At 43.0% G+C, this 27,691-nt stretch overlaps 2 protein-coding genes across 4 annotated transcripts in view; one reads left to right on the forward strand and one right to left on the reverse strand.

Annotated features, from left to right (window-relative positions):
- The window catches only part of NELL1 (neural EGFL like 1), a gene marked incomplete at both ends in the record, with an annotated part of 886,110 nt that overhangs the window by 254,462 nt on the left and 603,957 nt on the right, over positions 1–27,691 (forward strand). The gene's annotated exons all lie outside the window — the stretch shown is intronic.
- LOC307055924 (V-type proton ATPase subunit G 1) lies at positions 27,062–27,565 on the reverse strand. The gene has a single exon (XM_079708225.1). It carries the CDS (start codon positions 27,535–27,537, stop codon positions 27,181–27,183), a length of 357 nt encoding a protein of 118 aa, XP_079564351.1. The 5' UTR covers positions 27,538–27,565; the 3' UTR covers positions 27,062–27,180.

The raw sequence follows: 27,691 nt of genomic DNA on the forward strand, positions 1-27,691 counted from the left end.
CCTATCTCCCCATGAGCTCTGGGCAACTGTAACCTTCACCTTCTCAAGGACCCCGAAGGATCGGGTTTTACCAGGTGCTAGTGGCTCATGAACTTCATCCTGCTTCAGAATCACCTGGAGTCAGATGGCCAGGCCCCATCCCCAGAGTTTCTGATTCATTAGGTCTGAGGTGGGGCTTGGTAATTTGATATTTTGACATGTTCCCAGATGATGCAGCATCCTCCCTCATTCCGGATGGCAAAAATATGCTTTGAGAACCACTGTTCTATACATTTGGGCACCTTTTTACCTTCTTAAGTCCACATCAATAAAACAAATGGCTGTAGACATCATGTATGCCTTACCCTGCAATGATGGGAAGTTATCTCCCTCTCTAAGAGAATCAGAGAACAAAGTTGTGGCCAGGTGGCTCTTCTTTTCTTTCCCCTCAATTTTATAACCTTCACTTACATAACATTATGTAAGAAATCATGTAAATAAACTTCAAAAATTACAAAATTTGTAATTTTGTTATTTTTCAACTGGATTGAAGGGTTAAGTATTTTAAAGAATTAATCCAGAAGAAAACTACTGAACACATAATGCAATATTTGCCTAGTACAAACTCTGGCATATGGTACAAAATGGCTTTTTTAATAGTTAAGAAAGAAACCACACAGGGCTGAAATATTGCCTAATTCTGATGAAAAAGGCCAAAGCCATTTTAACTAGATTTTGCTCTAGGTACATCGTACTTAATTTATTATTCTCCCTTTGTAACTCTCCTCAACTAATTCGAGCTCAGTTGTTATGATCTAGTAAAAATCTGTATGGCGTCGGCTCTGGAGCCAGACTGCCCAGGTTTAAATCCCTTCTCTACCACTTACTAGCTGTAGATACTGAGCAATTTACCTAACTTCTTTGTGCCTTATTTTAACTCATCTGGATAATGGGGATAATAATAGCTCTTAAATCACACCATTGCTCTAAGGATAAAATGAGTTAATATATGTAAAAGGTTTGGAACGATTCTTCACACATACGTATGTCAATGTTATAATGGTATTCCTCCCTTCTCCAGGGCATGGAATATTTTGTGGAGATTACTTCTCGATTTTGATATATTGTTTTCCACTTAATAAAAGAGAAAACTAAAGCACAAAAAAGACTGGAATTTGTCTGTGTTTACAAAGACTAGTTACCATCCCCAGCTCAGCCTCCTGGGTTGAGCTGCACTTATACCTTCCATCAGGCAAGGTAAATGTGATGTGGTGTTTTCACTCTACTATTTGGTAGTTGGAATCTCCTGTTGTTTCAAGAAGTACCATTTCCTTGATTTAATACATTCCCCTTGCTTTTCCTGCTATTTTATCACATAGGGATGGACTGAACTTCAGACTTAAGATTCCTTCTTCTGAGCAGACGTTACACTAGTCATCTGAGTCAGAATTGAACCACATATCATGGTAAATACTAGCTGTGAATGTAATCCCAGAAGTCCTATTATCATCTGCTTGTAGATAATAATGGCAACATCTTATGCTCCTAATACTTCGATGGGTTTTCCAAAGCTTTTTCCTCAGGGAGGGTTGTTATTTTTTCACCTTGCTACCACACAAAGATTTGGAATCAGACAGGCCTGAGCTCTTCAGCTGCCTCCCCAACTAGCTAACTGTTTAGCTTCAGGCAAAGTGCTTAACCTCTCTGAGCCTCAGTTTTTCCACCTTCACGGTGTTGAAGTACCTCAAAGTTGAGCCACTGGCCTGCACTCTTCCAGCCAATCAGTCTCAGAGCTGGGTATAAATCCAGGTCTGTGCGACACAGAATGCTCTCTTATTTATTATTATTATTATTTTTCCCTGTAATTGCTTAAGAGCAAGATGGTTTGTGGTTGCTGGTCCTGAGCCTCTGTGGGATGAAGGAGCCTGGGGCTTTTGACCAGGAGCTCTCGTTCCAGCAGTTTGGTTGTAGCTGATAAGCTTAGGTGAGCCCCTCCCTCCCTCTGGGTAAGGCATCTTCCCAACTCTGTGCTGGAAAATCAAGCCTGTTCACTCACTCAATACAAAAAGGGTGATGGGTACAAACCAGGCCTGGGCATTGAAACTTTTTTATTGTTTTGATTTCTCCATTTTGCTCTTATTATCCTCTCTGTTCCACTGCCTTAGTTTCTTTTCTTTTTTTTTTTTTTTTTTGTGGTACGCAGGCCTCTCACTGCTGTGGCCTCTCCCGTTGCGGAGCACAGGCTCCGGACGTGCAGGCTCAGCAGCCGTGGCTCACGGGCCCAGCCGCTCCGCGGCATGTGGGATCTTCCCGGACCGGGGCACGAACCTGTGTCCCCTGCATTGGCAGGTGGACTCTCAACCACTGCGCCACCAGGGAAGCCCTGCCTTAGTTTCTTGACATTGACCTTCCTTCTAGTCCTCGAACTCATCTAGTATCACATAGCAGACTTTGATGTTGGTCTGTTGAGTGGTCTGAAGTCAGTTGGGGTATAAAGCAAGAAGCAGCTTTATTTGTCTTCGATCACTGCCATCAGTTGTTTCCTTAACAACATCCTGGGCTGATTCTACCACTTTCTAGTGACTTCTGTGTATAAAAAGTCCAGTCTAGTTCGAGACTTCAGTTTCATATCCTATTTATTTATTTATTTATTTATTTAGTGGGTTTTTTTTTTTTTTAACATCTTTATTGGAGTATAATTGCTTAACAATGGTGTGATAGTTTCTGCTTTATAACAAAATGAATCAGTTATACATATACATATGTTCCCATATCCCCTCCCTCTTGCGTCTCCCTCCCACCCTCCCTATCCCACCCCTCCCATATCCAATTTAATGCTCATCTTTTCCCTTCCCTTTGAGCACTGCCCAAGCTTTGGCCTGAAGGCTTCAGTGGGGATGGAGTGTAATCCAGTTTTTCATACTGCCTCTTCTTGGGTAGCCAAATACTTGTCCTTTCATGGGTCAGTGTGTAAAGTCTGTGGCAGGTCCTGTGGGAACTCCCGTGGCATCTCCCGTGGCATGTGTCCCAAACATGGAGATTGACTCTGGCCTGGCCTTTCATATCTAACCACCCCTCCTTTTATTTTCCTTTCTCAACAAGGTACTCCAACAGCCCCTTGATGCTGGGATTTCCTTATTCAAGTGGCAATTCTTTTGGATATTGACCTGGAAAAATAGCTCAAATTCTGGGTAGCCTTCAGTGTTCACTTGACACATAGGAAACACGCATTCTTTTTTTTCTTTTTTTAAAATATATATATATATATATATATATATATATATATATATATATATATATATATATTTTGCGGTATGCGGGCCTCTCACTGTTGTGGCCTCTCCCGTTGCGGAGCAAAGGCTCTGGACACGCAGGCTCAGCGGCCATGGCTCACGGGCCCAGCCGCTCTGCGGCATGTGTGATCTTCCCGGACCGGGGCACGAACCCGTGTCCCCTGCATTGGCAGGCGGACTCTCAACCACTGTGCCACCAGGGAAGCCCAAAACACGCATTCTTGACATGCCAATACCAGGGGTGCAGGCCACTGCTCTGCAAACCTCTCTTTCTATTGGCCACTTCTCTCTAATACTCTTTTCCTTCTGTTCTGACACAGAGAAGATCAGTAGGTTCATTGCCTAAGCAGATATCCATCCAGCTAAATAGCATCTCAGTTTCTCCTTCTTGCTGGCACTCCCAATCCTTTGGAACCATCCTTCTGTGACCAAGACATTCCTCCCAAGCTAATGACTCTTGGCATATTATCCTGTCTCCCTGCTCCATAATCTTCTGCTTGTGTAGACAGGGGAGAGGAAGGGAGTTGCAGTGCTTTGGTTAGCAGAGCCTGCTGAAGGTGTCAGGTACTCAATTGCTTTTAACTTGCTTTAGAATTTGGTACTTGACTCCTTTCTGTCCTCAGGTTTGAGACCGAGTCTGGCCCTCAGGAGAAGTCCTGGTCAGCATCCGATGACACTCACTTCTCTGTGTCTTGACCCCAGCAGCTTCCCCAGCCATGCCCTGTGGCTGTCTTGTGGTGCTTCCTACTCCTGGATTTCTCAGCTCCCTATTTTCCTGACTAGCCCCAATCCCTGAAAACCAACTGTGGTGTTTGCCCAGAAGATCCAGCTTTGTCAGATGTGTTCCAGCTCCTAGGTGAGGAGATTATCCAAAGGAACTATCCAGGGAGGGTCAGAGTGGCCACCATGGCCTGGTGAGAAAGCGTGGAGCCATAGGCCATCACCAGGGAGGGGAAGTTTGCCTACTGGGGGCACACATGCCCAAGAATGTCTTTCCCCTGTCTCGTTACTTCCATCTCTGATACCAACATTTCTGGCAACAAATGCTTTTGTTGTAGTATGTTGTCTTTGTTCCTGTAGCTCTGTGGGCTGGGCTGACTGCAGAAATCCACCATTTAACTGCTACTGAGATTTCTAAGGTGTATTTTCAACAAGGGAGTCATGAATCTTTATTTTCTAAACTTCATACACATGCTCTCATTTAATTTTACCAATGACTTGTGTGTGGTAGGTGACCTTATTCCCATTTTAAAGAGGCGTACACTGAGGCCCTGAGAGACATACGTCACATGCCCAGTCTGGCTAGAGCCTGGGCTGGAGTTAAAAATCCAAAAAGGTCTGTTTCCAAAACCCTGAGCTCTTTCCCCTACATAACAATGAAAAGATAGCTGAGGAGGCATTCCAGGCCAGGCCAGCACACTGGTACCTCCCTTGGGTTGGTTGTTTACATAAACTGCCAAAGGTTTCAGTAACCACCTCCTGACGCTGATGCTGACCTCTTCCGGAGGACATGTCTGGCCAGTTCTTGGCCTGAGGAGTGGCTGCCCTTTGAACCAGAACCTGCTCTGGGGAACATGCTTGCTAGTCCACACTAGCATCCCATTCTCCAGGCTTATCATTATGCACATTCCTCGCAGCAGCAGAGGAAGTTAATTTGGCAGAAGGAAATTAAACTCGTCTCTTATTCTTCATTCCCCCAGAAGTATTGTACTTGAGGAAAATCACATCCCCAAGGTGAGAGGTATTGTGCAAAAAGGCACAGCAACCCCTCTCTTTCCTTTGTTCCTTCAAAGCCTGTGTAGGGTGAAGGAAAAAAAATATGGAAAATATTTTTATTTACCCCAATAACATTTTTATGAAGACAAAGATATTTACATGCCAGGTCATTAATTCAGAGTTGCAGGCTGCTTAATATGTAACTAAGAACAGTTCCTGGGGCAGCTCTGTAAACAGGGCTTTGCAGATGAGGGGGCTGGGCAGGAGACTGTTTCTATTTAAATGTGATCTCCATCACCCGCACGCGTGCCTGACAAATAAGACTGGGTTTGTGTATTTCTTGCTTCGTCTGTGATTTTAATTTCTGGCCTTGCCTTTAAATTGGATTCTTTACATATTTCGTTGCTGTCCAGGGTGCTGGAGGCTAGGGTTTGCAGTCTGCAGTACTTTCTGGAAATTTCAATCTTTGGAAACTTTGGCTCATCCTGTTAGGAAGGGCAATCCAAAGAGATTGAGAACCTGGGTTTTAGTTGTAGTTTCTGTCACTTAAAAGTCAGTGGCCTCTCTATCCTGGTGTGGGTCAAGGTCAGGTGAATAGTGATTGGTAACAGCCTGGAGCAGAACCTCTGTCTTCTGATCCAAGTCTTGGCCTCTTGCCACTGAATCAGAACGACTGCTATTCCCCCAGCCTGAAGTATCATTTTTGACCACTTACTAGAAACTTTGAGTTTGATGGTGCTCATCACTGCCTTGCTGTGCTTACAGCTTTTAGTGAAGTGGGTGTCTCTCTGCCTAGAATGCCTTCCTCTTGCTTGTGTGCCTGGCAGACTCTTACATAATATTCCTGGCTGCATTGAGACACTACTTCCAGGAAGCCTTCCTTGACCTCCCCCAGGCAGACTTCGATATTCTCTCTACTCTGTTTCCATTTTACATGTTCTATTCAATACAATTCCACTTATCGCGCGACTGATGAGTGATACGTTATTCCCTGCAGTGCTTTTCCAGGACAGGCGCTAGCCTAGGGTTGGTGTGCCATACCTGTGTGTTGACTAAGCGAACACACAGCAACACTGGGCTGTGGTAGGTCTGTTGGTGAGACTTTTGCTGCAGCAAGCAGGGAGGTTGCCATCACTTCTCACTTAGGGCAACAGTGGACCACTTTTGACTAGTGTCCATTAGCTTGGCCAGCAAACAGAATCTTAATGAATATATTTAAATGTGCTTTTTTGTTGCGAAAGAAAGAATATATTTGGTCTCTGCCCCCATCCCCTTTCCTGGCACTGTTGGCACAAAGTTCCTAGAACCCCTGGAAACATCTGAAGTGATACAGGTCTTTTTTATGCTAATGAGATGACTGGTGCCTGGGGGTAGGGACTGGTTGCCAGGGGAACTAGTCCTGTGATTAGAGAGTTAGCCCTACCCCTGACCTCTAGAGAGGGAAGAGGGGCTGGAGGTTGAAGCCCCCATAAAAACCCTAACCTAAGGGGTTCAGAGACCTTCTGGGTTGGTGAACAAGAATATATCCTTGTGCCAGGAGAGTAGCACACTCCAAACTCTACAGGGACAGAAGCTCCTGTGCTTAGGACCCTTCCAGACTTCACTGTATGTATCTTTTTTTTTTTTTTTTTTTTACATCTTTATTGGAGTATAATTGCTTTACAATGCTGTGTTAGTTTCTGCTTTATAACAAAGTGAATCAGTTATACATATGTTCCCATATCTATTCCCTTTTGCGTCTCCCTCCCTCCCACCCTCCCTATCCCACCCCTGCGGTCACAAAGCACCGAGCTGATCTCCCTGTGCTATGTGGCTGCTTCCCACTAGCTATCTACCGTACGTTTGGTAGTGTATATATGTCCATGCCTTTCTCTCGCTTTGTCAAAGCTTACCCTTCCCCTTCTCCGTATCCTCAAGTCCATTCTCTAGTAGGTCTGTGTCTTGTATCTCTTCATTGGACTGTTCATATGTATCCTTTAAAATAGTCCTTGTAATAAATCATTAATAGTAAGTAAAGTGCTTTCCTGAGTTCTGTGAGCTGTTGCAGCGAATAATACAAATTGAGGCAGGAGTCATGGGAAGCCAGTCAGAAGTACGGTGACCCAGATTTGCAATTGGCATCTGAAGTTGGGGCAGTCTTTTGGGACTGAGCCCTTAACTTGTGGGACCTGACACTACCTCTGGGTGGATAGTGGCAGAATTGAATTGAATTGTAGGACACCCAGCTGGTGTTTATTTATTTATTTTTTTAAGGACTTTATTTAATTAAAAAATTTTTGGCCACATGGGGTCTTTGTTGCTGTGCACGGGCTTTCTCTAGCTGCACCTAGCAGGGGCTACTCTTCATTGTGGTGCGCAGGCTTCTCATTGCGGTGGCTTCTCTTGTTGCAGAGCATGGGCTCTAAGTGCGCGGGCTTCAGTAGTTGTGGCACGCAGGCTTCAGTAGTTGTGGCACGCGGGCTCTAGAGTGCAGGCTCAGTAGCTGTGGCACATGGGCTTCGTTGCTCTGCGCCATGTGGGATCTTCCCAGACCAGGGATCGAACCCCTGTCCCCTGCATTGGCAGGTGGATTCTTAACCACTGTGCCACCAGGGAAGTCCCCCAGCTGGTGTTTAGAGAGTCAGTTGATGTGGGAATAATCCCACACATCTGGAGTCAGAAGTATTTTGTGAGCAGAGGAAACAGGAGGGGTTTTCCTTTAGTAAGAGTTTCTCTTTTAGCATCACCATTTTCTGTATCCTCAATGAAATTTGATAGCAAAATAAATGTGATTTCTGTATTCTTCCATATCTTCAAAGACAATAATGTAAAGATAATCTGGGGTCATCATATATCCCTATCTAGCTTACAAATAATGTCCTAGTTAATTAAACCAACTTCTGAGGAATCTTACTTTTATTTTTTGCAGCATATACAGATTTGGGGGTATCATATTTTGTAGCTATTAAGTCATTGTTGTTTAGGATTTGGATGTTGGATTCGAAGACACATACACCTGTTTCCCCCACGTATAGCACACTATCAAAAACAATCCTGATATGAACTTAGCAGGCCAATTTTGAAATAAGCACTGAGCATTGTCATGCAAAAACATGAAGATTCCCTGAGCCACCAAATGCTGCAGTAAAGGAAATATGATGAAACCTATGTGAACTCTAACAGTTAGAAATAGCTACAGTGCATCAATGCCTGTACAGGCTCACAACAGCATGACTGTTTTTATGATCCAGTGTATTGTTCACTGTGAACAGAGAGCCATCAGCTGAAAGCTATGCTTTCTAGACATTCACAATTAAAAGTAAGAAAGGACAGCAACAGCATTGGTAATGAACAGAAAGGTTTTTTTACATTGAAAATGTAAAACCAAGCAGTGGAAACTTATGAGGAAAATGTAAATTATACATGTCCCCAAAGTGGTAAAGAAATATTTATACTCGTTCTCATAGATTGTCCACATTTTCCAAATCTGCCATTATACTTACAAGTGAATTAGTTTAAATTTTATATTACAAGTGCCAGGCCTTAGAAGAACTGAACTAGAATTATTCGTTGTCCCCTGGAGTTACTCTAGTTATTTTGGTGTAATACCCTGCTGAGATTTATATGAAAATGAATTTTAATTTCTAATAAAGTAACCATATGCTTTGGAGGATGTTGCAATAAAGTGTCATAAATAATTATTGTTTCTAACAAAGTCAACCTTGCGACAATCAGATCTTATTTTAACAACTTCGTTAGACGTGGATTTTAGCCATTTCCATATTTCCACCACACTTTCCTCGAAATCTTGAAATCTCAACAGGAGGGGTAGCCTGGTGGAAACCTTTTTCTTTCTCCTCACTTACATAATATTATTTTATTTTAGAACTGCAAGTTCCTCAAAGGAGACAGGTCTCTCACAGAGTTCATGTTTTTTTTATTTCTCTCTTAATTTGTTGTTTTTCCCTTGCTGCTTTTAATATGTTTTCTTTGTATTTAATTTTTGATAGTTTGATTAATATGTGTCTTGGCATGTTTCTCCTTGGATTTATCCTGTATGGGACTCTCTGTGCCTCCTGGACTTGATTAACTATTTCCTTTCCCATATTAGGGAAGTTTTCAACTATAATCTCTTCAAATATTTTCTCAGTCCCTTTCTTTTTCTCTTCTTCTTCTGGAACCCCTATAATTCAAACGTTGGTGCGTTTAATGTAGTCCCAGAGGTCTCTGAGACTGTCCTCAGTTATTTTCATTCTTTTTTCTTTATTCTGCTCTGCAGTAGTTATTTCCAGTATTTTATCTTCCAGGTCAGTTATCCGTTCTTCTGCCTCAGTTATTCTGCTATTGATCCCATCTAGAGTATTTTTAATTTCATTTATTGTGTTGTTCATCATTGTTTGTTTGCTCTTTAGTTCTTCTAGGTCCTTGTTAATTTGTTTCTTGTATTTTCTCCATTCTATTTCCAAGATTTTGGATCATCTTTACTATCATTATTCTGAATTCTTTTTCAGGTAGACTGCCTATTTCCTCTTCATTTATTAGGTCTGCTGGGTGTTTGCCTTGCTCCTTCATCTGCTGTGTGTTTTTCTGTCTTCTCATTTTGCTTAACATACTGTGTTTGGGGTCTCCTTTTCGCAGGCTACAGGTTCGTAGTTCCCACTGTTTTTGGTATCTGTTCCCAGTGGCTGAGGTTGGTTCAGTGGGTTGTGTAGGCTTCCTGGTGGAGGGGACTAGTGCCTGTGTTCTGGTGGATGAGGCTGGATCTTGTCTTCCTGGTGGGCAGGTCCACGTCTGGTGGTGTGTTTTGGGGTGCCTGTGGCCTTATTATTATTTTAGGCAGCCTCTCTGCTAATGGATGGGGCTGTGTTCCTGTCTTGCTAGTTGTTTGGCATAGGGTGTCCAGCACTGTAGCTTGCTGGTCGTTGAGTGAAGCTGGGTGCTGGTGTTGAGATGGAGATCTCTGGGAGATTTTCGCTGCTTGATATTATGTGGAGCTGGGAGGTCTCTTGTGGACCAGTCTTGAAGTTGGCTCTCCCACCTCAGTGGCACAGCCCTGACTCCTGGCTGGAGCACCAAGAGCCTTTCATCCACATGGCTCAGAATACAAGGGAGAAAAAGTAGAAAGAAAGAAAGAAAGAAAGAAAGAAAGGATAAAATAAAATAAAGTTATTAAAATAAAAAAATATTGTTATGAAAAAAAATTTTTTAAGTAAAAAAAAAAAAGGACGGACAGAACCCTAGGACAGTGGTGAAAGCAAAGCTATACAGACAAAATCTCACACAGAAGCATACACATACACACTCACAAAAAGAGGAAAAGCGGAAAAAATAATCTATCTTGCTCCCAAAGTCCACCTCCTCAATTTGCGATGATTCGTTGTCTATTCAGGTATTCCACAGGTGCAGGTACATCAAGTTGATTGTGGAGATTTAATCCGCTGCTCCTAAGGCTGCTGGGAGAGATTTCCCTTTCTCTTCTTTGTTTGCACAGCTCCCGGGGCTCAGCTTTGGATTTGGCCCCGCCTCTGCGTGTAGGTCGCCGGAGGGAGTCTGTTCTTTGCTCAGACAGGACGGGGTTAAAGGAGCAGCTGATTCGGGGGCTCTGGCTCACTCATGCCGGGGCGGGGTGGGGGGCACGGAGTGTAGGGCGAGCCTGCAGCGGCAGAGGCCGGGAAGACGTTGCACCAGCCTGAGGCGCGCCGTGCGCTCTCCCGGGGAAGTTGTCCCTGGATCACGGGACCCTGGCCGTGGCGGGCTGCACAGGCTCCCCGGAAGGGAGATGCGGACAGTGACCAGCGCTCGCACACAGGCTTCTTGGTGGCGGCAGCAGCAGCCCCAGCGTCCCACGCCCGTCTCTGGGGTCCGCGCATTTAGCCGCGGCTCGCGCCCGTCTCTGGAGCTCCTTTAAGCAGCGCTCTTAATCCCTTCTCCTCGCGCACCAGGAAACAAAGAGGGAAGAAAAAGTCTCTTGCCTCTTCGGCAGGTCCAGACTTTTTCCCGGACTCCCTCCCGGGTAGCCGTGGTGCACTAACCCCTTCAGGCTGTGTTCACGCGGCCAACCCCAGTCCTCTCCCTGCGATCGACGGGAAGCCCGAGCCTCAGCTCCCAGCCCCGCCCGCCCCGGCGGGCGAGCAGACAAGCCTCTCGGGCTGGTGAGTGCCGGTCGGCACGGATCCTCCGTGCGGGAATCTCTCGGCTTTGCCCTCTGCACCCCTGTTGCTGTGCTCTCCTCCGTGGCTCCGAAGCTTCCCCCTCCGCCCCCCCCCCCCCCCCCCCCACAGTCTTCCGCCCGCGAAGGGGCTTCTAGTGTGTGGAAACCTTTGCTCCTTCACGGCTCCCTCCCACAGGTGCAGGTCCCGTCCCTATTCTTTTGTCTCTGTTTTTTCTTTTGCCCTACCCAGGTACGTGGGGAGTTTCTTGCCTTTTGGGGGTCTGAGGTCTTCTGCCAGCGTTCAGTAGGTGTTCTGTAGGAGCTGTTCCACATGTAGATGTATTTCTGGTGTATCCGTGGGGAGGAAGGTGATCTCCGCATCTTACTCTTCTGCCATCTTCTCCTGGTCCTTTCTCTCTTAATTGCTGCAAAGAAAATGGATCACCTTAGGTTGCAGTGTGCATGATTTGTCCAGAGGAATTAACTTGGCTCATCCTTTTCCTGTGATTAATAGTTGTTAATTTGGTAACTGTGAATAACTAAGAGTCAGAGGGAGCAAAACAAACAAACAAACAAAAAAACAAAACCGGCTTCCATTTATAGTTTCACTTTCCACATCTCAGAAGAGCTCAGTGGTTCCATTTCTTATCTCCTTTCTTCCCTTTGTTTTCCCTTCACCTGGCTTTCTTTGCCTTATTTACTCTGTGTCAGTAAGTCAATTAGCACATATTTATGTGCTGCCCTGGTTCATGATGGGCAGTGTGGGGCATCGAAAGAAGAGTAAGACAGGATTTTTATCTTCTGTAAATCACCTCCTTAGAGCTAATCAGGCTACCCGGCATACTACTGAATTTAAGTGGAGGAGGAATTCAGAGAAATGTTACGTCAGTGGGGCCTGAACTAGACAGGGGTTTCATGAAGAGGGTGGGAGCTGAAGAATGAACAGGATTTGGATGGAAGGATGGAGGAAAGGAAACATTTTATGCTCATTCCACAAAGGTTTATTTTTACTTAATATTTTAATACTCAGGTATCAGGTATATTAATACTCAGAAATCAATACCCTACAATTCAGTATATAAGAATTTATTTTCTTCAGCCTGATCTAATTCCCTTGCCTTCTTCTCATTAAAAGAAGTGGGGAAGTGTCCAATTAGCAGTACTTGGGTCTCTCTTAGTTTGAAACTCTTATTTGGATGAACTCAGTCTCATTTAGGTAAGCCTAAGTGTTCAGTCTGTTCAAAGTTTCAAGCTTACTCACAGCTTTTGGAGATTTCCCCTTTCCCTTCATTTTCTCAAGATGATACTGACATGTCCTTATGGCAGAGGGGCTAGGGTGTCTGGTCTAAGCATTCTTCTTCCAAGCTGCTTTGCTCTATCTACCCTTGGATGAGGTATAATTCATCTTACCCAGTCTTTGGGTGGTGATCGCTGTTCTTCTGTGTCCTATGGGGGTTTCCATGCATGATGAATGCTCCCAGGGAGCCTTTCCATCTTTATGACCATGGTTCCCACCTCTGCTGTCATGGGGCTGTTGATTCTCTGAGACCTGATTGCAGGTCCCATTTGCTCTCCTGTTGGCCCCTCCTTGGTGACCTCCCTAGCTGGCATGCTCAGGAACCTTGTCATGGTGGGGACCCAGGAAACTCTGAAATCCTTCCTGCCCATACCCAGGGCCCTGAGAACCACTGATCCTCTCTCTGCATAAGTATGCCACGCCACCATTTCTGTTCAGTTGCAACTTCCCCCTGTTGGTGTGGTAGCACCCTGTTGGAGGGTCTCCTTCCAGACTTCCAAATGGCAAGTTGACTAGCAAATTCTTTGTTTTTATATCCTCCTCTGCCCTCTCTGGGGTTTTTATCTTCTTGATGCCCCTGCCCCCATAAAGCTAAAGAGCTGGGGTTGTTAGGTCCTTAACACCTTCATTCTTCATATATCCTCTTGGAATCTCCCCCATCTCCATGCTGCCCTCACTGGAAAGTCTTCAACTTCCTCGTTCTATCTAGTAGGAACTTCTATATCATATTCTTTTTCCCTACCCAGTGGGCATACCTTCCATTTTTCTTTGGCAAAAAAACCCCTTTATCCTTAATGATGAGAAAAGCTATAGGGGAGAACCCTGACCCCCACCACTAGATTATCAAGGGGAAAATATGCCAAGAAATATTTCTCTAATAATTAGTCACACCACTCAGAATAGCCATCATCAGAAAATCTACAAACAGTAAATGTTGGAGAGGGTATGGAAGAAAGGAAATGCTCAGGCACTGTTGGTGGGAATGTAAATTGATACAGCCACTATGGAGAACAGTATGGAGGTTCCTTAAAAAACTAAAAATAGAACTACCATACGACCCAACAATCCCACTACTGGGCATATGCCCTGAGAAAACCATAATTCAAAAAGAGTCATGTACCACAATGTTCATTGTAGCTCTGTTTAATAGCCAGGTCATGGAAGCAACTTAAATGTCCATCAACAGAGGGATGGATAAAGAAATTGTGCTATATATATACAGTGGAATATTAGCCATAAAAAGCAATGAAATTGGGTCATTTATAGAGACATGGATGGACCTAGACAGTGTCATGCAGAGTGAAGTAAGTCAGAAAAAGGAAAACAAATATCACATATTAACGCATATATGTGGAATTTAGAAACATGTTATAGATGATCTCATTTGCAAAGTAGAAATAGTGACATAGACGTAGAGAACAAATGTATGGATAGTAAGGGGGAAAGGGAGTGTGGGAGGAATTGGGAGGTTGAGATTGACGTATATACACTAGCGATACCATATATAAAATACGTAACTAATGAGAACATATACAGTATAGCACAGGGAACTCTACTTAATGCACTGTGGTGACCTAAATGGGAAGGAAATACAAAAAAGAGGGGATATATGTATATGTATAGCTGATTCATTTTGCTGTACAGTAGAAACTGACACAACATTGTAAAGCAACTACACTCCAATAAAAATTAATTAAAAAATAAAATGGAAAAAGAAGTATTTCACAAAATCTACCAATAAATACAATGTATGACCAAATGAGCCCAACACTATTTTTCTGATTCACGATTCAATGAAATAGTGAAAGGTGATGACTGCTCTGGATTTAAGATTTCAAGATTCCTGACACCAAGTCAGTCGTATGGATGGGACGTGACAAAACCAGGTGTTGGGCATCATGAAGAGCTACAGGATGAGACATGAGGCTCAAGGGTTCCTTTATACTTTACAACCCAGAGAACTAGGAGCAGATTTCGAATCCATCTCCCCAAACCAGCCTGAAAAAAAGAGTAATGCTAAATGCAACATGTTACCCTTGATGGAACCTGGAACAGAAAAAAAGACATTAGTGCAAAAACCAGTGAAATATGAAGTCTGGAGTTTAGTTAATAGGAATGTACCAATGTTGATTTCCTAGTTTTGACAAATGCACCATGGTAATGTGAGATGTTAAAATTAGGGGAAACTGGATTACGATATTCAGGCTCTCGCTGTACTACCTCTGCAACTTCTTTGTGAATTTAACACAATAGAAAGTTTCTTCAAAATGAATTACTTATCTGTGGACGAAGCCAGAAAGCAAGAAGCAAAATGCAAACTATTATTCATTGTTACAATCTTGTTTCTTTATTCTTTTTTTCTGTCCTTATATTTTAGAATGGTTTTAAAAATCATGAATGTTAAACAGTTTCTTTGGTGCCATATATATGTGTATATATATATATATATGTATGTATATATATGTATGTGTGTGTATATAAAAATATATATATATGGTTTACATGGGCTGTTTTCAATAAATAGTCATTTAGATATGTGGAAAAAAAGAGAAAGATTCCTCTTTTCCAGCACTTTTGATAGATTGATCCTCTATGAGAATGCAAGCCACCCTGCATTTCAGTGATTTAGTTTAGATACCAGAAGTTTTTTTTTCTTTTAGTCACAGCTGATTTTGTTGTTGTTGTTACTGCTTCTGAAGTTTCTTTTGTAAGGAGATATTTTTGCACTTTCAGTTTATAATTTTTTTTTCCACTGATGGTGGTGACAATTTTCATTAAGCACCTCACACATTGCCTTCTACCATCTTTAGGTACCTCCGGTCCTGTTATTACCAAAATTAATCTTCTTCCTAGGTGTTTAAGCACCTCGACACAAAACACATCTTGCAGGCTATTGAGCCGAAGTAGCAGCTAATTTACCAGCTTTGGCTTGGTCAATAATGTTGACCAGTAGGAAAACTTCGACTGTCTTTCATCCTCCTGCTGGTCAGCCATCTTTAGGTACCTCTGGTCCTGTTATTACCAAAATTAATCTTCTTCCATCTTTAGGTACCTCCGGTCCTGTTATTACCAAAATTAATCTTCTTCCTAGGTGTGTAAGCACCTCGACACAAAACACATCTTGCAGGCTATTGAGCCGAAGCAGCAGCTAATTTTCCAGCTTTGGCTTGGTCAATAATGTTGACCAGTAGGAAAACTTCGACTGTCTTTCATCCTCCCGCTGGTCAGCATTATTAACTGGATAGTCTAATGAGTGTGCTTGAAAATTGCCATCCACATTTGCCTCTGTATAAATTCAATCTGTACAATATCAAGGATGATGAAAATTACATGCCTTGCCTATTTATAAAGGCTACTTTTATGGAGATCTGCCTTCTTTCTATAAACTCAGCTTTTTTAAAAAAATGAAATATACATTTTCAATAGGAACTTATTTTCAATAGGAATAGAATAGGATGACACCTATCACTTGATGAGCAGCAAATGTAATTTGGCAGATTACATTAAATGAGATTCCTATTACACAGTAGGCTAAACTCATTATGCAGAAAGACTCATGGCATCCAAGTTTGGACTACGTGATGGTTTGTAATATTTTATATTGTATGCCATGCTCCTACGCTAGGTCAGTGATGGATGCCAAATGCCAGGGTTAGGGTGCCATGCCTGTAAGACAGGCACAACCCTGTTATGGCAGAATACTGTACATGAAATATATATGGCAACTTGCTGCTTCGTTTTTTGTTTCTGTGCTTTGCTTTCTTGCCCATCATAGTTGGCTCTTTCCTAACAGTTGGGGCTTCATCAATTTTTTTTTTTTTTGCAGTACGCGGGCCTCTCACTGTTGTGGCCTCTCCCGTTGCGGAGCACAGGCTCCGGACGCGCAGGCTCAGCGGCCATGGCTCACGGGCCCAGCCGCTCCACGGCATGTGGGATCTTCCCGGACCTGGGCACGAACCCATGTCCCCTGCATTGGCAGGCAGACTCTCAACCACTGCGCCCCCAGGGAAGCCCTATATTTTAATGTGATGCTACTTTGTCATCCTGATGCAGTCTGTCCACAGCTGTGCTACTTGTTAGTTCTTGGGTTCCTGGCAACACTCTATCCGGTGTATGACATTTTTCCTGTTGATAACACAGATGACCCTAAATAATCAACTGGTCCCTTAGACTTTCCATCCTAAAAATTTGTGACCCAGCTTGAATTTCCTTTGGTTTCATGCTACTGTATTTATATTTCCAAGGCAAGAGTTTGAAGCTTTTAAGGGAAGCTGAAGGGCATCCATTGAATTCACCCTCCAAAATTAGTACCCCTTACCCTGGCGGCTAGATTGGTACTAATACAAGTCCATCAGTAATGATGGAATTGAAAACAGGCAATTTTTAAAAGAGTTACATGCTTACTAATGTTCTTCCTCTGGACCTTGTTTTATTTTGTTTTCTTTTAAAAAACTCATGGATAAAAACTTTGACCCCCGTGTAAAAAGTCCCAACTTCTGTTACTTGAACCTTTCCCTCAACTTTAATGGGCATGGGCTTTTCTTATTTTGAGTTTTAAGCTGTTTTAACTGGAAACGTGTCTCAGCTTCAAATTAGGTGGATTCTGTTGTTCTTTTGTTCATTATGGTATCAAAGGTTTAGCTTCTAATCTGCCACCTGCTCTGTAAAGAACATGGATACTCCAGAGTGTGCTTGCTAATTATATTTGATTACTTGAAAGGTCGTGTGAAGGCTTTGAGTGTGTTTGGGTGGAGATGTTTAGAGTGTTGATGGATGATGTCCCTCAGATTCAGGAAGGGCTAATAAATGGGGTTGGGCGAAAGGTGTTGGCAGTGATTAACTAAATCATGGTGAAAGATGTGGATCTGCCCTTGGGAAACTTTTCTCTCCTAATCAGCTGGTATTCATAGTTGTTGTTTGACCTTGAATGAGAACCTTAATCTAGTTTCCTATGTCACTGAGGGGTAGTGGGATTCAAGGTCATTGTGAAATGCTTGAGTGTAACTACTTAAGAGCACCTACTTGAACTGTCCAGTCATCCTAATCATGCCTTTTGGGGCCCAGAGTTAGAACCTCAGAATTGTTGGCTGTTGATTTTTAGCCAGAATCTAAAGTGATGGTGTTAGGGTCTTATTATCCTTTCTCCTAGCAATTATGGACAAATATACTTTTTAAAAAGCTAAAGAACACCTAGGAAAGACAAAGACAGCTCATAGGAACTTTTAACATCTTCTTGTTTTTGAAGTCATGGGAGACTCCATAGGAAAAGTATTTTTGAGACACCATGGGAGAAAACACTTGTAAGGCCTCCAATTCATCCTGATGGAGTACATTTGACAGGGGTTTATATAGGTCAGATACCTTGCTTTTTTATAAGCCACAGCAGAATGTGAGGCTTTTGATAGCCATTGTTTTGGGACTTAAACGTTCTTTATGTAGCAGGATGTTAAAATTGGACTCTTTCTGTCCTGTGGAGAACAGCTCAGAGGCATAGAACAGAACATCAGGTGGCAACAACTTCCTCATTCCAAAGTGATGCTGGACCACTTAAGTAGGACTTACAAAGAGGTGCCTAAAACTCTGGACCATCCACTTCATCCTACTGAGAAGGTCAGAGAGGGAAGAGAAGAATGGACAATTGGAGAGAGCATTTCTCTGGATGGAAATAAACTCTTCCTACCGTTGGGAGAGGGAAAAAATTCCCTCCTCCCCATTCAGCCCGATGAAAAGGACTTCATGGATACTCCTGGAGAATTTGTGTTTTGGGAGATTTTGAAGGGCAAATGATTTATTGGGGAGGATGGGAATGCCTATTAAAAATGAAGTGAAAGGAAGTAGCTTTGTGCAGGGAAAGCCCCAGACCACATGCACACCTGATAAGGGCTTGGCCCATCAGTGGGGAGCTCCCCAAAAAAGAAGAGTCCCATGTGAGGCACAGATGGCCTGGGCTTGGTACTTCTGCAGGGCTCAGTTACTCGCTGGGGACAGCGTGGGGAGAATGTGGCCTCAGCTCTGGTCCTGTGGCACGGGGATGCAGACGGGGGCTGTCAGCTATCTGTGCTTTTCACAACCAAACAGTAAGGTCTTTCTTGAAGAGAGATCCGAGTGGCATATCTCCATGGCTACCAGGAATGGCAAATGGCGTCTCCATGTGTTTCCCAACGGTTCCAGCATCTCTGCAACGTAACATTTCTGAGGAGGACCTAAGTACCTATTAGGGGTCATAAAAGGCTTTAGACTAGAATACGGAGGCTCCTAGAATATGGAGGCTGGGCAAAGATATTCTATAAAAATTACCTACATTGGTTAATGAACAAAGGGAAAGACTATGTGGATATTTGGGTATTCTGGCCATTTTGTCTTTGATAAACGTTGTATCCATAGCAGTGAATGCGAAATGCTGAGGATCGAGGGATAGATGGAGTGGAAAGTCTTCCTGCTTGTCTGGACTGTCTATTCCATTCTACTTAGAAAGCTTTAATCTTCATAAGTAAAGAGTAACGGGATGCTGCAGAGCAAGAGGTAGGTATATTTGTCTGGAACTTCCTCAGCTGGAAGAGTCTTCCTGGATTTGCACCAAATCTGCCTCCCACATTCCCCCTTCTCCCCCAACATCCCTGTCTCCTGCTCCATCCAAAAGTGTGCCCTTCAGTCTGGCAGAAGGTGTTACTGCCCAAGGGCTGCGTGCCAGAGAACTGCACAATCCTGTGGCTCTCAGCCAGTGGAAAACTTTCCTCCTCTGCTAAATCACCTTAGTGAGGCACACTGCCCTTAAACTTAGACTCTTCTCCTAATCCTCTTCCCCCCTGCAGCTGTCACATGCTGTCTCCTGCCACTTCCACTTGCAATGGATTTTCTTCTGCAACCTTTGGCTATCCTAGGAGTCATCTTGAACGCTATGGATTTCTTCTAATACCCCCAGTTCCTCTGCCCCTGAGGTGTTGTGCTGACTCCTTAAAAGCATGATTGCAATTTTTAACCACTAATAGAATGAGTATTAAATTAATATTTCATTTGCTGATGGAGTTGGTAATTTCTGTATTCTTAAATGTGTATTCTATTCTAATTCATTAACTAATTGATCATTAATTGAACAAGCATTTGCAGAGCATATCCTATGTTCCAGGCTCTGTGCTAAATTTTGGAATAAAGTCATTTAGACTTGGTTCCTGACTTCAGGAGGCTCAAGGTCTTTACATTTTCCTATAAACCATGCCTATAAACATAGAACTATTTTTTTTTTCTTTTAGCTTTACTGAAAGATCCCTGGTTCTTTGACAGAGTGGGGATGTGTCTGGTGGGCCAGCTACCACTACATCGAGATATCATATAAGCCTATATGATGAGAACAAGCCTAAAGAACATCAGCAATGAAGTGGTCACTGAGACTCCATTGTTCTATTATGTCACATTAATCTTGTGTGTTGGAAAGTTGAGGCTGGCAGGAACACTAGAGACCATCTAGCTCAGACTCTAGTTTATTGGCCCAGAGACCACAGCTTGGAGAGGGAAAGTGACTTGCCCAAGGTCAGATCCCATTAAATGAGAGATCTGGGACCCTGGCTCTTTCTCCACACTCTTTGCTTTCTTCTGACATGTGTTGGTGCAGAGACCAATGGCCCTTGTGCCAGGGAAGCTGGAAGAGGTTTTGCCACCGTGTAAGCTACAGGATGGGTTAAATCCAGGATCCTTAGCTCGAAGCGTCTCAGACTCCAAGAAATAAACTACTAGAATTAATGCCAAATTACTTTTTGTGTTGTACATAAATTATGAAAGTAGGTGTTTCTAAACTCTGTAGGCTCAGTTTTTTTTTGGCTGTTGTCATGTTTCCTTTTTATTGATTTATTATGATTGTGATTTATTATGGTCATCCACAAGGGTTGAAAATGTGGAGAAAGCAGCATTTAGAACTTCCCCAGCTTCGATGATATGAACTTTTGCTTTGACCACAAATGGCATTTTGAACATTTAAGTAGCTGCTTGTTGTTTGTTCCATGTCTGATTCCCTCACTCGAGAGCAGGGACAGGATCCTCCGAGCCTTCGTCCCCAAGCCTGACCTCAGTCCCACATGAAAAATGTTATGGGTTTGGATGGTGGGCATGGTTTCTTGATAAGCAGGTCATCCCAGTAATGAAACTATGTAGCCCATTGGAGCTGAGCTTTTGAAACAAAGCCACGTAGGCTCAGATTTTTTTGTTTGTTTGTTTTTTTTGTTTTTGTTTTGTTTTTTTTTGCCGTACGCGGGCCTCTCACTGTTGTGGTCTCTCCCGTTGCGGAGCACAGCCTCCAGACGCACAGGCTCAGCGGCCATGGCTCACGGGCCCAGTCGCTCCGCGGCATGTGGGATCTTCCCGGACCGGGGCACGAACCCGTGTCCCCTGCATCGGCAGGCGGACTCTCAACCACTGCGCCACCAGGAAAGCCCTAGGCTCAGATTTTAAGGTGAAGAAGTGTTTAAATACAAAACACAGATGAAAATTTCCCCTGGACTTTTTTTTTTTTTTTTTTTTTTTTTGTGGTATGTGGGCCTCTCACTGCTGTGGCCTTTCCCGTTGCGAACACAGGCTCCAGACGCGCAGGCTCAGCGGCCATGGCTCACGGGCCCAGCCGCTCCACGGCATGTGGGATCTTCCCGGACCAGGGCATGAACCCGTGTCCCTGGCATTGGCAGGCAGACTCTCAACCACTGCGCCACCAGGGAAGCCCTCCCCTGGACTTTTGTAGAGTGACGGATGTGAGAAAAATTGAAGGACCCATGTATATTCTTTTTGCATTGCCTTTGCCTTAGAATCCCTTCCTCAGCTTCTCTGCCTGGAAACCTTGTATTCATCCTTCTATCACTAGTGCTGTATGCTCCCACCTGAAGAACTGTCTTCCTGTCTGTGTCCCCACTGCACTTTATGATGACCATTATAGTGCTTGTGACACTGAAGTTTCATTGTCCATCAGTGTCTTTCTCCCTGGCTGTGCTGTGAATTTCAGTGGCAGGGAATCGCCATATTCATCTCTGTGTCTCTAAAGCCTATCACAGATGCTGGTACATAATAGGTGTTCGATATATATTAATTGAAATAATAGATAATAAAATCTAATAATTAGAATGACTTAGGCCAAGTTTATATAATAATATGTATAGTAATAAACATGAATGCAGATCTTTTTTGATTACAAAGTATTTTTGTTTATTGCCTTACTTGATTCTAATATCAACCCGAGGAAAGAGGTATTAGTATTCCCATTGTTCCAGGAAGGCATAGAATCAGAGGAGTCATTTTTATCTAATAAGAAAATTGAGATTCAAACCCAGGAATCCTGGCTCCAAACCACATACCCTAACTTCTTCATGGAGATTTTCAAATAGCAGGCATGGACTGGTGCCTGTTTGATAGTTTGCACATATCCATGATAAAATGAGTAAAATAAGAGTAATAAATGAGTTTTTTATAACGCTGAATTTAAAATAAAGAACCATCCTTTATGTTGTTTTAAAGGGTCCTTTTTAAAATAAAACGAGTGTTGTGGCCGCCTGGAGGGGTGGGATGGGGAGGGTGGGAGGGAGGGAGATGCAGGAGGGAGGGGATGTGGGAACAGATGTACATGTATGACTGATTCACTTTGTTGTAAAGCAGAGACTAATAAAAAAATAAAAAAAATTAAAAAATTAAAAAATAAAAATAAAAAATAAAACGATAGTGGTAGCACATGGTATACTAAACATCTATACTGTCCAAAAAGAATATTGGCTACAGTTTGTAAGATAAACATTATTACAAAAAAAATTTTTTTTGAAGTGTTGCCGGTTTGCTAAACCCCAAAACCTAGGAACCACAGCTACCTTGGTGAAATACCTCAACTAGTTAATTTTTTCCACACCTGTCTCCTGGAAGCAAATGATGAGGGAACAAGCGCGTATCAGAAATTTAATTAAGACCACATCCATCCCAAAGTCATCCAGGGCGTGTCCTGGAATCAGAATATACCAAATCTAATTTCCCATATTTGCCTTAGCTACATCCCTGGAAAGTGAGGACTCATATTCAGAATAATAACTGTAGTCACATTATTCTTATGAGCTTGTATTTCATTATGACGGTATTCATTGACGCTTAGGCGTGGGTAAAAACGTCTGTAGGATGACTGTCTACACTAAGACTTAAAACGAGGTTCGTTGCTATTTCTCACTTAAGCCTCATCTTAAATTCGTATTCTATTATTTCTGGAGCATGCTGGAAAATTGCCTTTTTTCCCCTGTGTTTACAAATTGGATAACACAACAGATTTCCCCACTTTTCAATCCAGAAGCTGATAGTGGTTGCAGAAGGTCTGCTCCACCAGGTTTAGTGTGGTTTTTGTCCCAGGCTGCATTTCCACCCAGTGGCTGTTGAACTGGACTCTTGACAGAGTTTTTGCTGGTCAAAGAACGTGGATGGTTCATCACACTGGTGGCCTTTGGAGCCCACGTCACTGCTCAGGGCTGCTGCTGCCTGATCACTGGCATTTTGCTGCCTCTTGGCCCTTGTCTTTAGGAATGAGTAGCCTGTATTTCCAATCTCTCCTCTTCTTGATAAACACAGTGTTTGTGAGCGTCAGCATTAACGGCACAGTTTTGCAGCCCCAAGGTTAAAAGCTTTCCGATGTCTCATTAACTCACAATGGCATTTCATTTTTAATAGTGCCTAGGAACCCTTGCTTGAATCATCACCGTTCAAATGACTTTAATTTGCGGAGGCAAACTTAGCGGTGATGGATGCTTTAGAGATGCAGACCAAAGTGCAAAGTGGTGGGTGCCACTTTGGTGGGCTTATGCTTGGTTAATAATTGTTCATAACGTTAGGAACATAATGTGTGACACTAGTATAACAAAGCAGCGATAAAGCGAGCTTTGGACTTAGACTAATTTGGGCTTGAATCCCACCTGTGTCTGTTGCCAGTAAGCCTTAGGCAACTCACTTAACCCGTGTCACAATTTCTTTATAAAATAGATGTAATTATTAATCTCCTAACTTCAGGGGAAGATTAAATAAGAAAAAAGTAAAAATAAAAAAATATATATATATCTAGTGTCTAGCTAAGTACTGGGATAAAGTCTGTCCTGTGTGTTACCTTCCTGGCAGCACACAAAGAACTTTTAAAATCAAATGCTTTGCCTGAGGTCACTAAGACTCAGAGTGACAGCAAGTGTAGACAATCAGAAACCTTCCTGCTCCCTCAGTAAAGTCTCTGAATGGCAGAATCTCCACCCTGTGGTGGGGGGGTGGGGAATGCAGGATATGGAGGACCCTTCTCTCCAAGTCTTATTTTTCTCAAGAAGTGGGACCATTAATATACCTGTGTCATATTGTAGTTTGATGATTGAGCCCCATCTTCTAGTGGGTTTGGTCACCGTGCTTGATCTTCGCCCTTGTTCATCTTCCCTCCATGTGGTGAGTGACTCAGGCCTTGCTCCTGGAGCAGACCCCACCCACTCTGGTCCTCAGTCCTCTCTTTGCTCTCCTCTCATCAGTGTTTATAGGTTCTCAGGGACAGGTCTCTTATGTAGCTGGCTGCAGCAGGGTAAGATCCCAAGACTTCTCTTGGGATTGAAGCCACCAACTCCATCCCATTCATCTGAAAGCTTGGCGCTGGAGTTTTGGCCAGTGTGGTGCCTTATTTCCCTACTGTCACTGACCCTGACACGACTCTTTCTCTCTGACAGTTTCATAGGGAGGTCGGCTGGATGGGCCAAAGTGAATTCCTTGGCCTCTGAATGAAATAAACGTCTCTATCTCCCTCTAACACTGTGAATTCCTGGGAAAGCAAAACACAAAGTAAAAATCAGAGTTAACTTTTTATGGCTATCCGCCTGTGGGTGGGGTAGCAGGTGATATATTTACATATAACAGTGCGAGGTGAAGGTGGGCTGACCTTGCTTTATTCTTGGGACTAGAACAGAAGGTCACAGACCTTTTTTCTTGAACAAGGCAGGATTCTATTCCAGATGTCATCCTCCATCCTATCCCATAACTAGGGAAACAAAAGAAAGCAGTCAACTCACCTAATATCTTTCCCTTATCCTCTTATTGTCTGGTTACATTTTGTTTTCCGAAGTTGGGATGGAGACAGGCATTTCTGAAATTACTAGAACCTTTACACTTGTTACAACTATCAGTTCTTTGTGACATATTCTCCCTAGAAGACATAATAACATGCAACATATTGTTAGGACCGGGGCATTCACAACCGGTGTGTATATATCAGGCATGGGGCTGGGGCTGCTGTGTGCTGTAACTGCTGCAACTCTCCTCTGGAGCTTTTTGCATATGCATAGTGTACACCCCCACCCCACCCCCCCGCCAGCCTTCCTGGCCGGCCTCTCTTCCCTGTCTTGGAGAGCTCTCTGTTTTGTTAGAAACAAGGCAGCCAGCTTCCATCCTCTTGGTGTCTCAGTGCCAGGTTTGTGTGGGAGGGATGCATGCTCATTCACACTCAGTTGCAATTGTAGGTGCTATGCAATTATGATTTAACAGTGAGTAATTTTATCTCACATCCTTCAGTTCTCCAATTAAAGAACAGTGATCATAGGATCTAGATGCCCAGTTAAAAACAAGCAACTTTAAACTTTAAGGTGTGGCCTGCTGTCTAAGATGATTTCTGTAACTTCACATATGTAGTTAAAACGTCATATATATAGTTACAGATGTAAATAAGAATAGCAATATCCACATTGGTTTATCTGCAAAGGCTCAGGTGAAGTTCATGCCCGAACATGAAGCCTTGTATAACTGGTACAAGAGACATACCAAGGAGTTCAGAGCTGGAAGTGACTTTATTAAATCATTGAAGACAACCCTCTTCTTTTGCGGTAGGGGTAATATATGCCCAAAGGAGTGAAGTAACTCACCTAAGCCTCTTTAGTGGAGGAGGTCGAATTCACCGGCTCTCACTAAACTGCTCCCACTCAACTTCTCTCAACTCTGACAGTAATTATACCCTGAATCCCTGAGTAATTAGAAATTGGATCACATATTTTGAAACTTCTTACATTGCTTGCTTATTGTTTCGTATGTGCAGACTTGTCTAACCTACTTCACTGAAAGTGTGTTGAGGGTTAGACTTGCAAGCTTTTCTGTCACGAAGGCTGGATTGATGCTGATCGTTTAGCGGAAAGATTCAGTGAATATACATTGATTGATTGAAAAAGCCAAGTATTTTGTCTACATGATTCTATGTAAAAGAATACTAGGAAATTAAAAATGAGATCTGAACATTTTAGATTTCCTTCCAATAGATGGCATTTAGACTGAGAATGTCTTGGGGAAAAGGTTGCATTAGTATAATTTTTAGATTCACAGAGCCTGGTACATAGTAGATGCTGAAAAAAAAGTTTGCTGAATAAATGAATGAGTAAGTGAATGAAGAATGTGGGTAAAGAACTAATTAGGAAAAAAGCTGTGGACAGAAGCTGAGAGAGGGGAGGTCTAGAAGGAAAAGCTAGCTTGCCGGGATCCCCATGCTTGCCCTCACATGTATCCTACACCAGGATGTGAGACAGGCAGACTTGAGAGGTCTCCCTCTGGGGGCCTGGGCCCTGGAGAACTTTCTGTTGTCTTGTAGTACCAGCTCTTCTACTAACTCACTGACCTTGGGCACTTGAGAGGACAAGTGGTAATTAACATGGAGGGGAAGATGAAGTTCCTAAAATACTGTTGCTCTCAAGGTCCCGTCAACAGAGGCAATTCAAAATACCAAGTAAAGTGCAAATGAGATAATTCGGTTGGTGGGAAGTGAACATTTATGAACACTTGGTTGTTCTATGGCCTGTGTCAATTTGATATGTTCCCAAACCTTTGTACTTCGTTTTACTATTGTAATCATTACAAGTGCTGATGATGGGTCCCAGTAATGACCACCTCTGACTCACAGCTGCCACCAGCAAAATTCCTGGAACTCCAGTGCACCTGATTCATCATTCTCCTTGGCTTTGAGCCCACAGTTGTCTCACATCAACTTCTAAGGAGCCTCATGGAATTGAGCATCACTTCATTCATTCATTCATTCATTCATTTAAGTAACTTTTTTTTTTGTGTGTGTGACTTTTAAATGATTATTAGTACAGTATCAGTACACCAAGTAGTGACATGCAACAAGTTCCTGAATTCTATCATCTAGTAATTTTAAATAAGAGAAACCAAAAGCAGCCCAATACTAGTACCCACTGTTCTCTTAGCCAGAAAGGACTATTTTAAGGCTGGCTGTTTACATAGGTTACAAGTAACTATTTACTACTTTTTCATAGATAAAGCCCCTGACCTTCAAGAAAGATTTAGGGAAAAAAAAAAAATTTAATCCCTTTCTTTCTTAAGAAAATTTTTTTAAAACTATATCTAAGGTCATAGGAAGGAACCTTCATGATCTAACTTTTGAACAAGTAGAGTTGCAACATAAAGCTATGACTTAAAATTTAAAAAAAAAACTATATCTAAGAAAGAAAAAGTCAGTGTTCGTAATATGCCACTTGAGCGAAAAGGCATAGGAAAGCAGACAACATATACCCATTAAGTTTCTAAGAAATATGAGGTAAAAAGATAAAATCTCTGGATAGGCTATAAGTTTGTACAAAGAAGCTACGACTGCTATTCTGCAAAAAGTGAAGGGACCTATTATATAATATACAGAAATAATTTAATGCCTTTTCACAAGAATATAACCCAAGCCTTGTTAAAGCCTCATATTCTATGAAGGCATCTAAAATGCCAATCCACGGCACAGCGCTTTTGCTCTTCCCCTATCCGTTTATGCGGTAATTCTCATGGATTTCTGGCCGGATGTCACAGACAAAGGCCAAGAGGTTATCCAGGACTTCATCCCTGTTCTGCCGGAAGTAGGTCTGAAGGATGGTCATCTTCTCCCGGGTGTCCTTCTCCACTTCAGTGCTGCAACTGCCGTGGGATCCCAGAGCCGCAGCTTCCTTGGCCTTGAACTCCTTCTCCCTCTGCAGGCGGTACTGTTCAATTTCAGCCTGGGCTTCTTCTTTGGCCTGCTTCAGCCTCCGGTTCTTTCGCTTGCGGGCCTCGGACACCTTCTCGGCGGCCCGCTTCTCGGCCTGGAGCAGCTGCTGGATGCCCTGCGACTGACTGGCCATAGCTGCAGCGGCGTCTCCGAGACGCCACAGACAGCCATTTAAGTAACATTTATTGAAGGTCTTCTACTTATTAGGTGGTGTGCAAAGTGCTGAGGATATGAAGATGAAAGGACCATTACCTGTGTTCCCAGTGCTCCCTGTGATGTAGGAGGAG

This window comes from Hyperoodon ampullatus (assembly GCF_949752795.1).
Source record: "Hyperoodon ampullatus genome assembly, chromosome: 7".
In the NCBI taxonomy this organism is placed as follows: domain Eukaryota; kingdom Metazoa; phylum Chordata; class Mammalia; order Artiodactyla; family Ziphiidae; genus Hyperoodon; species Hyperoodon ampullatus.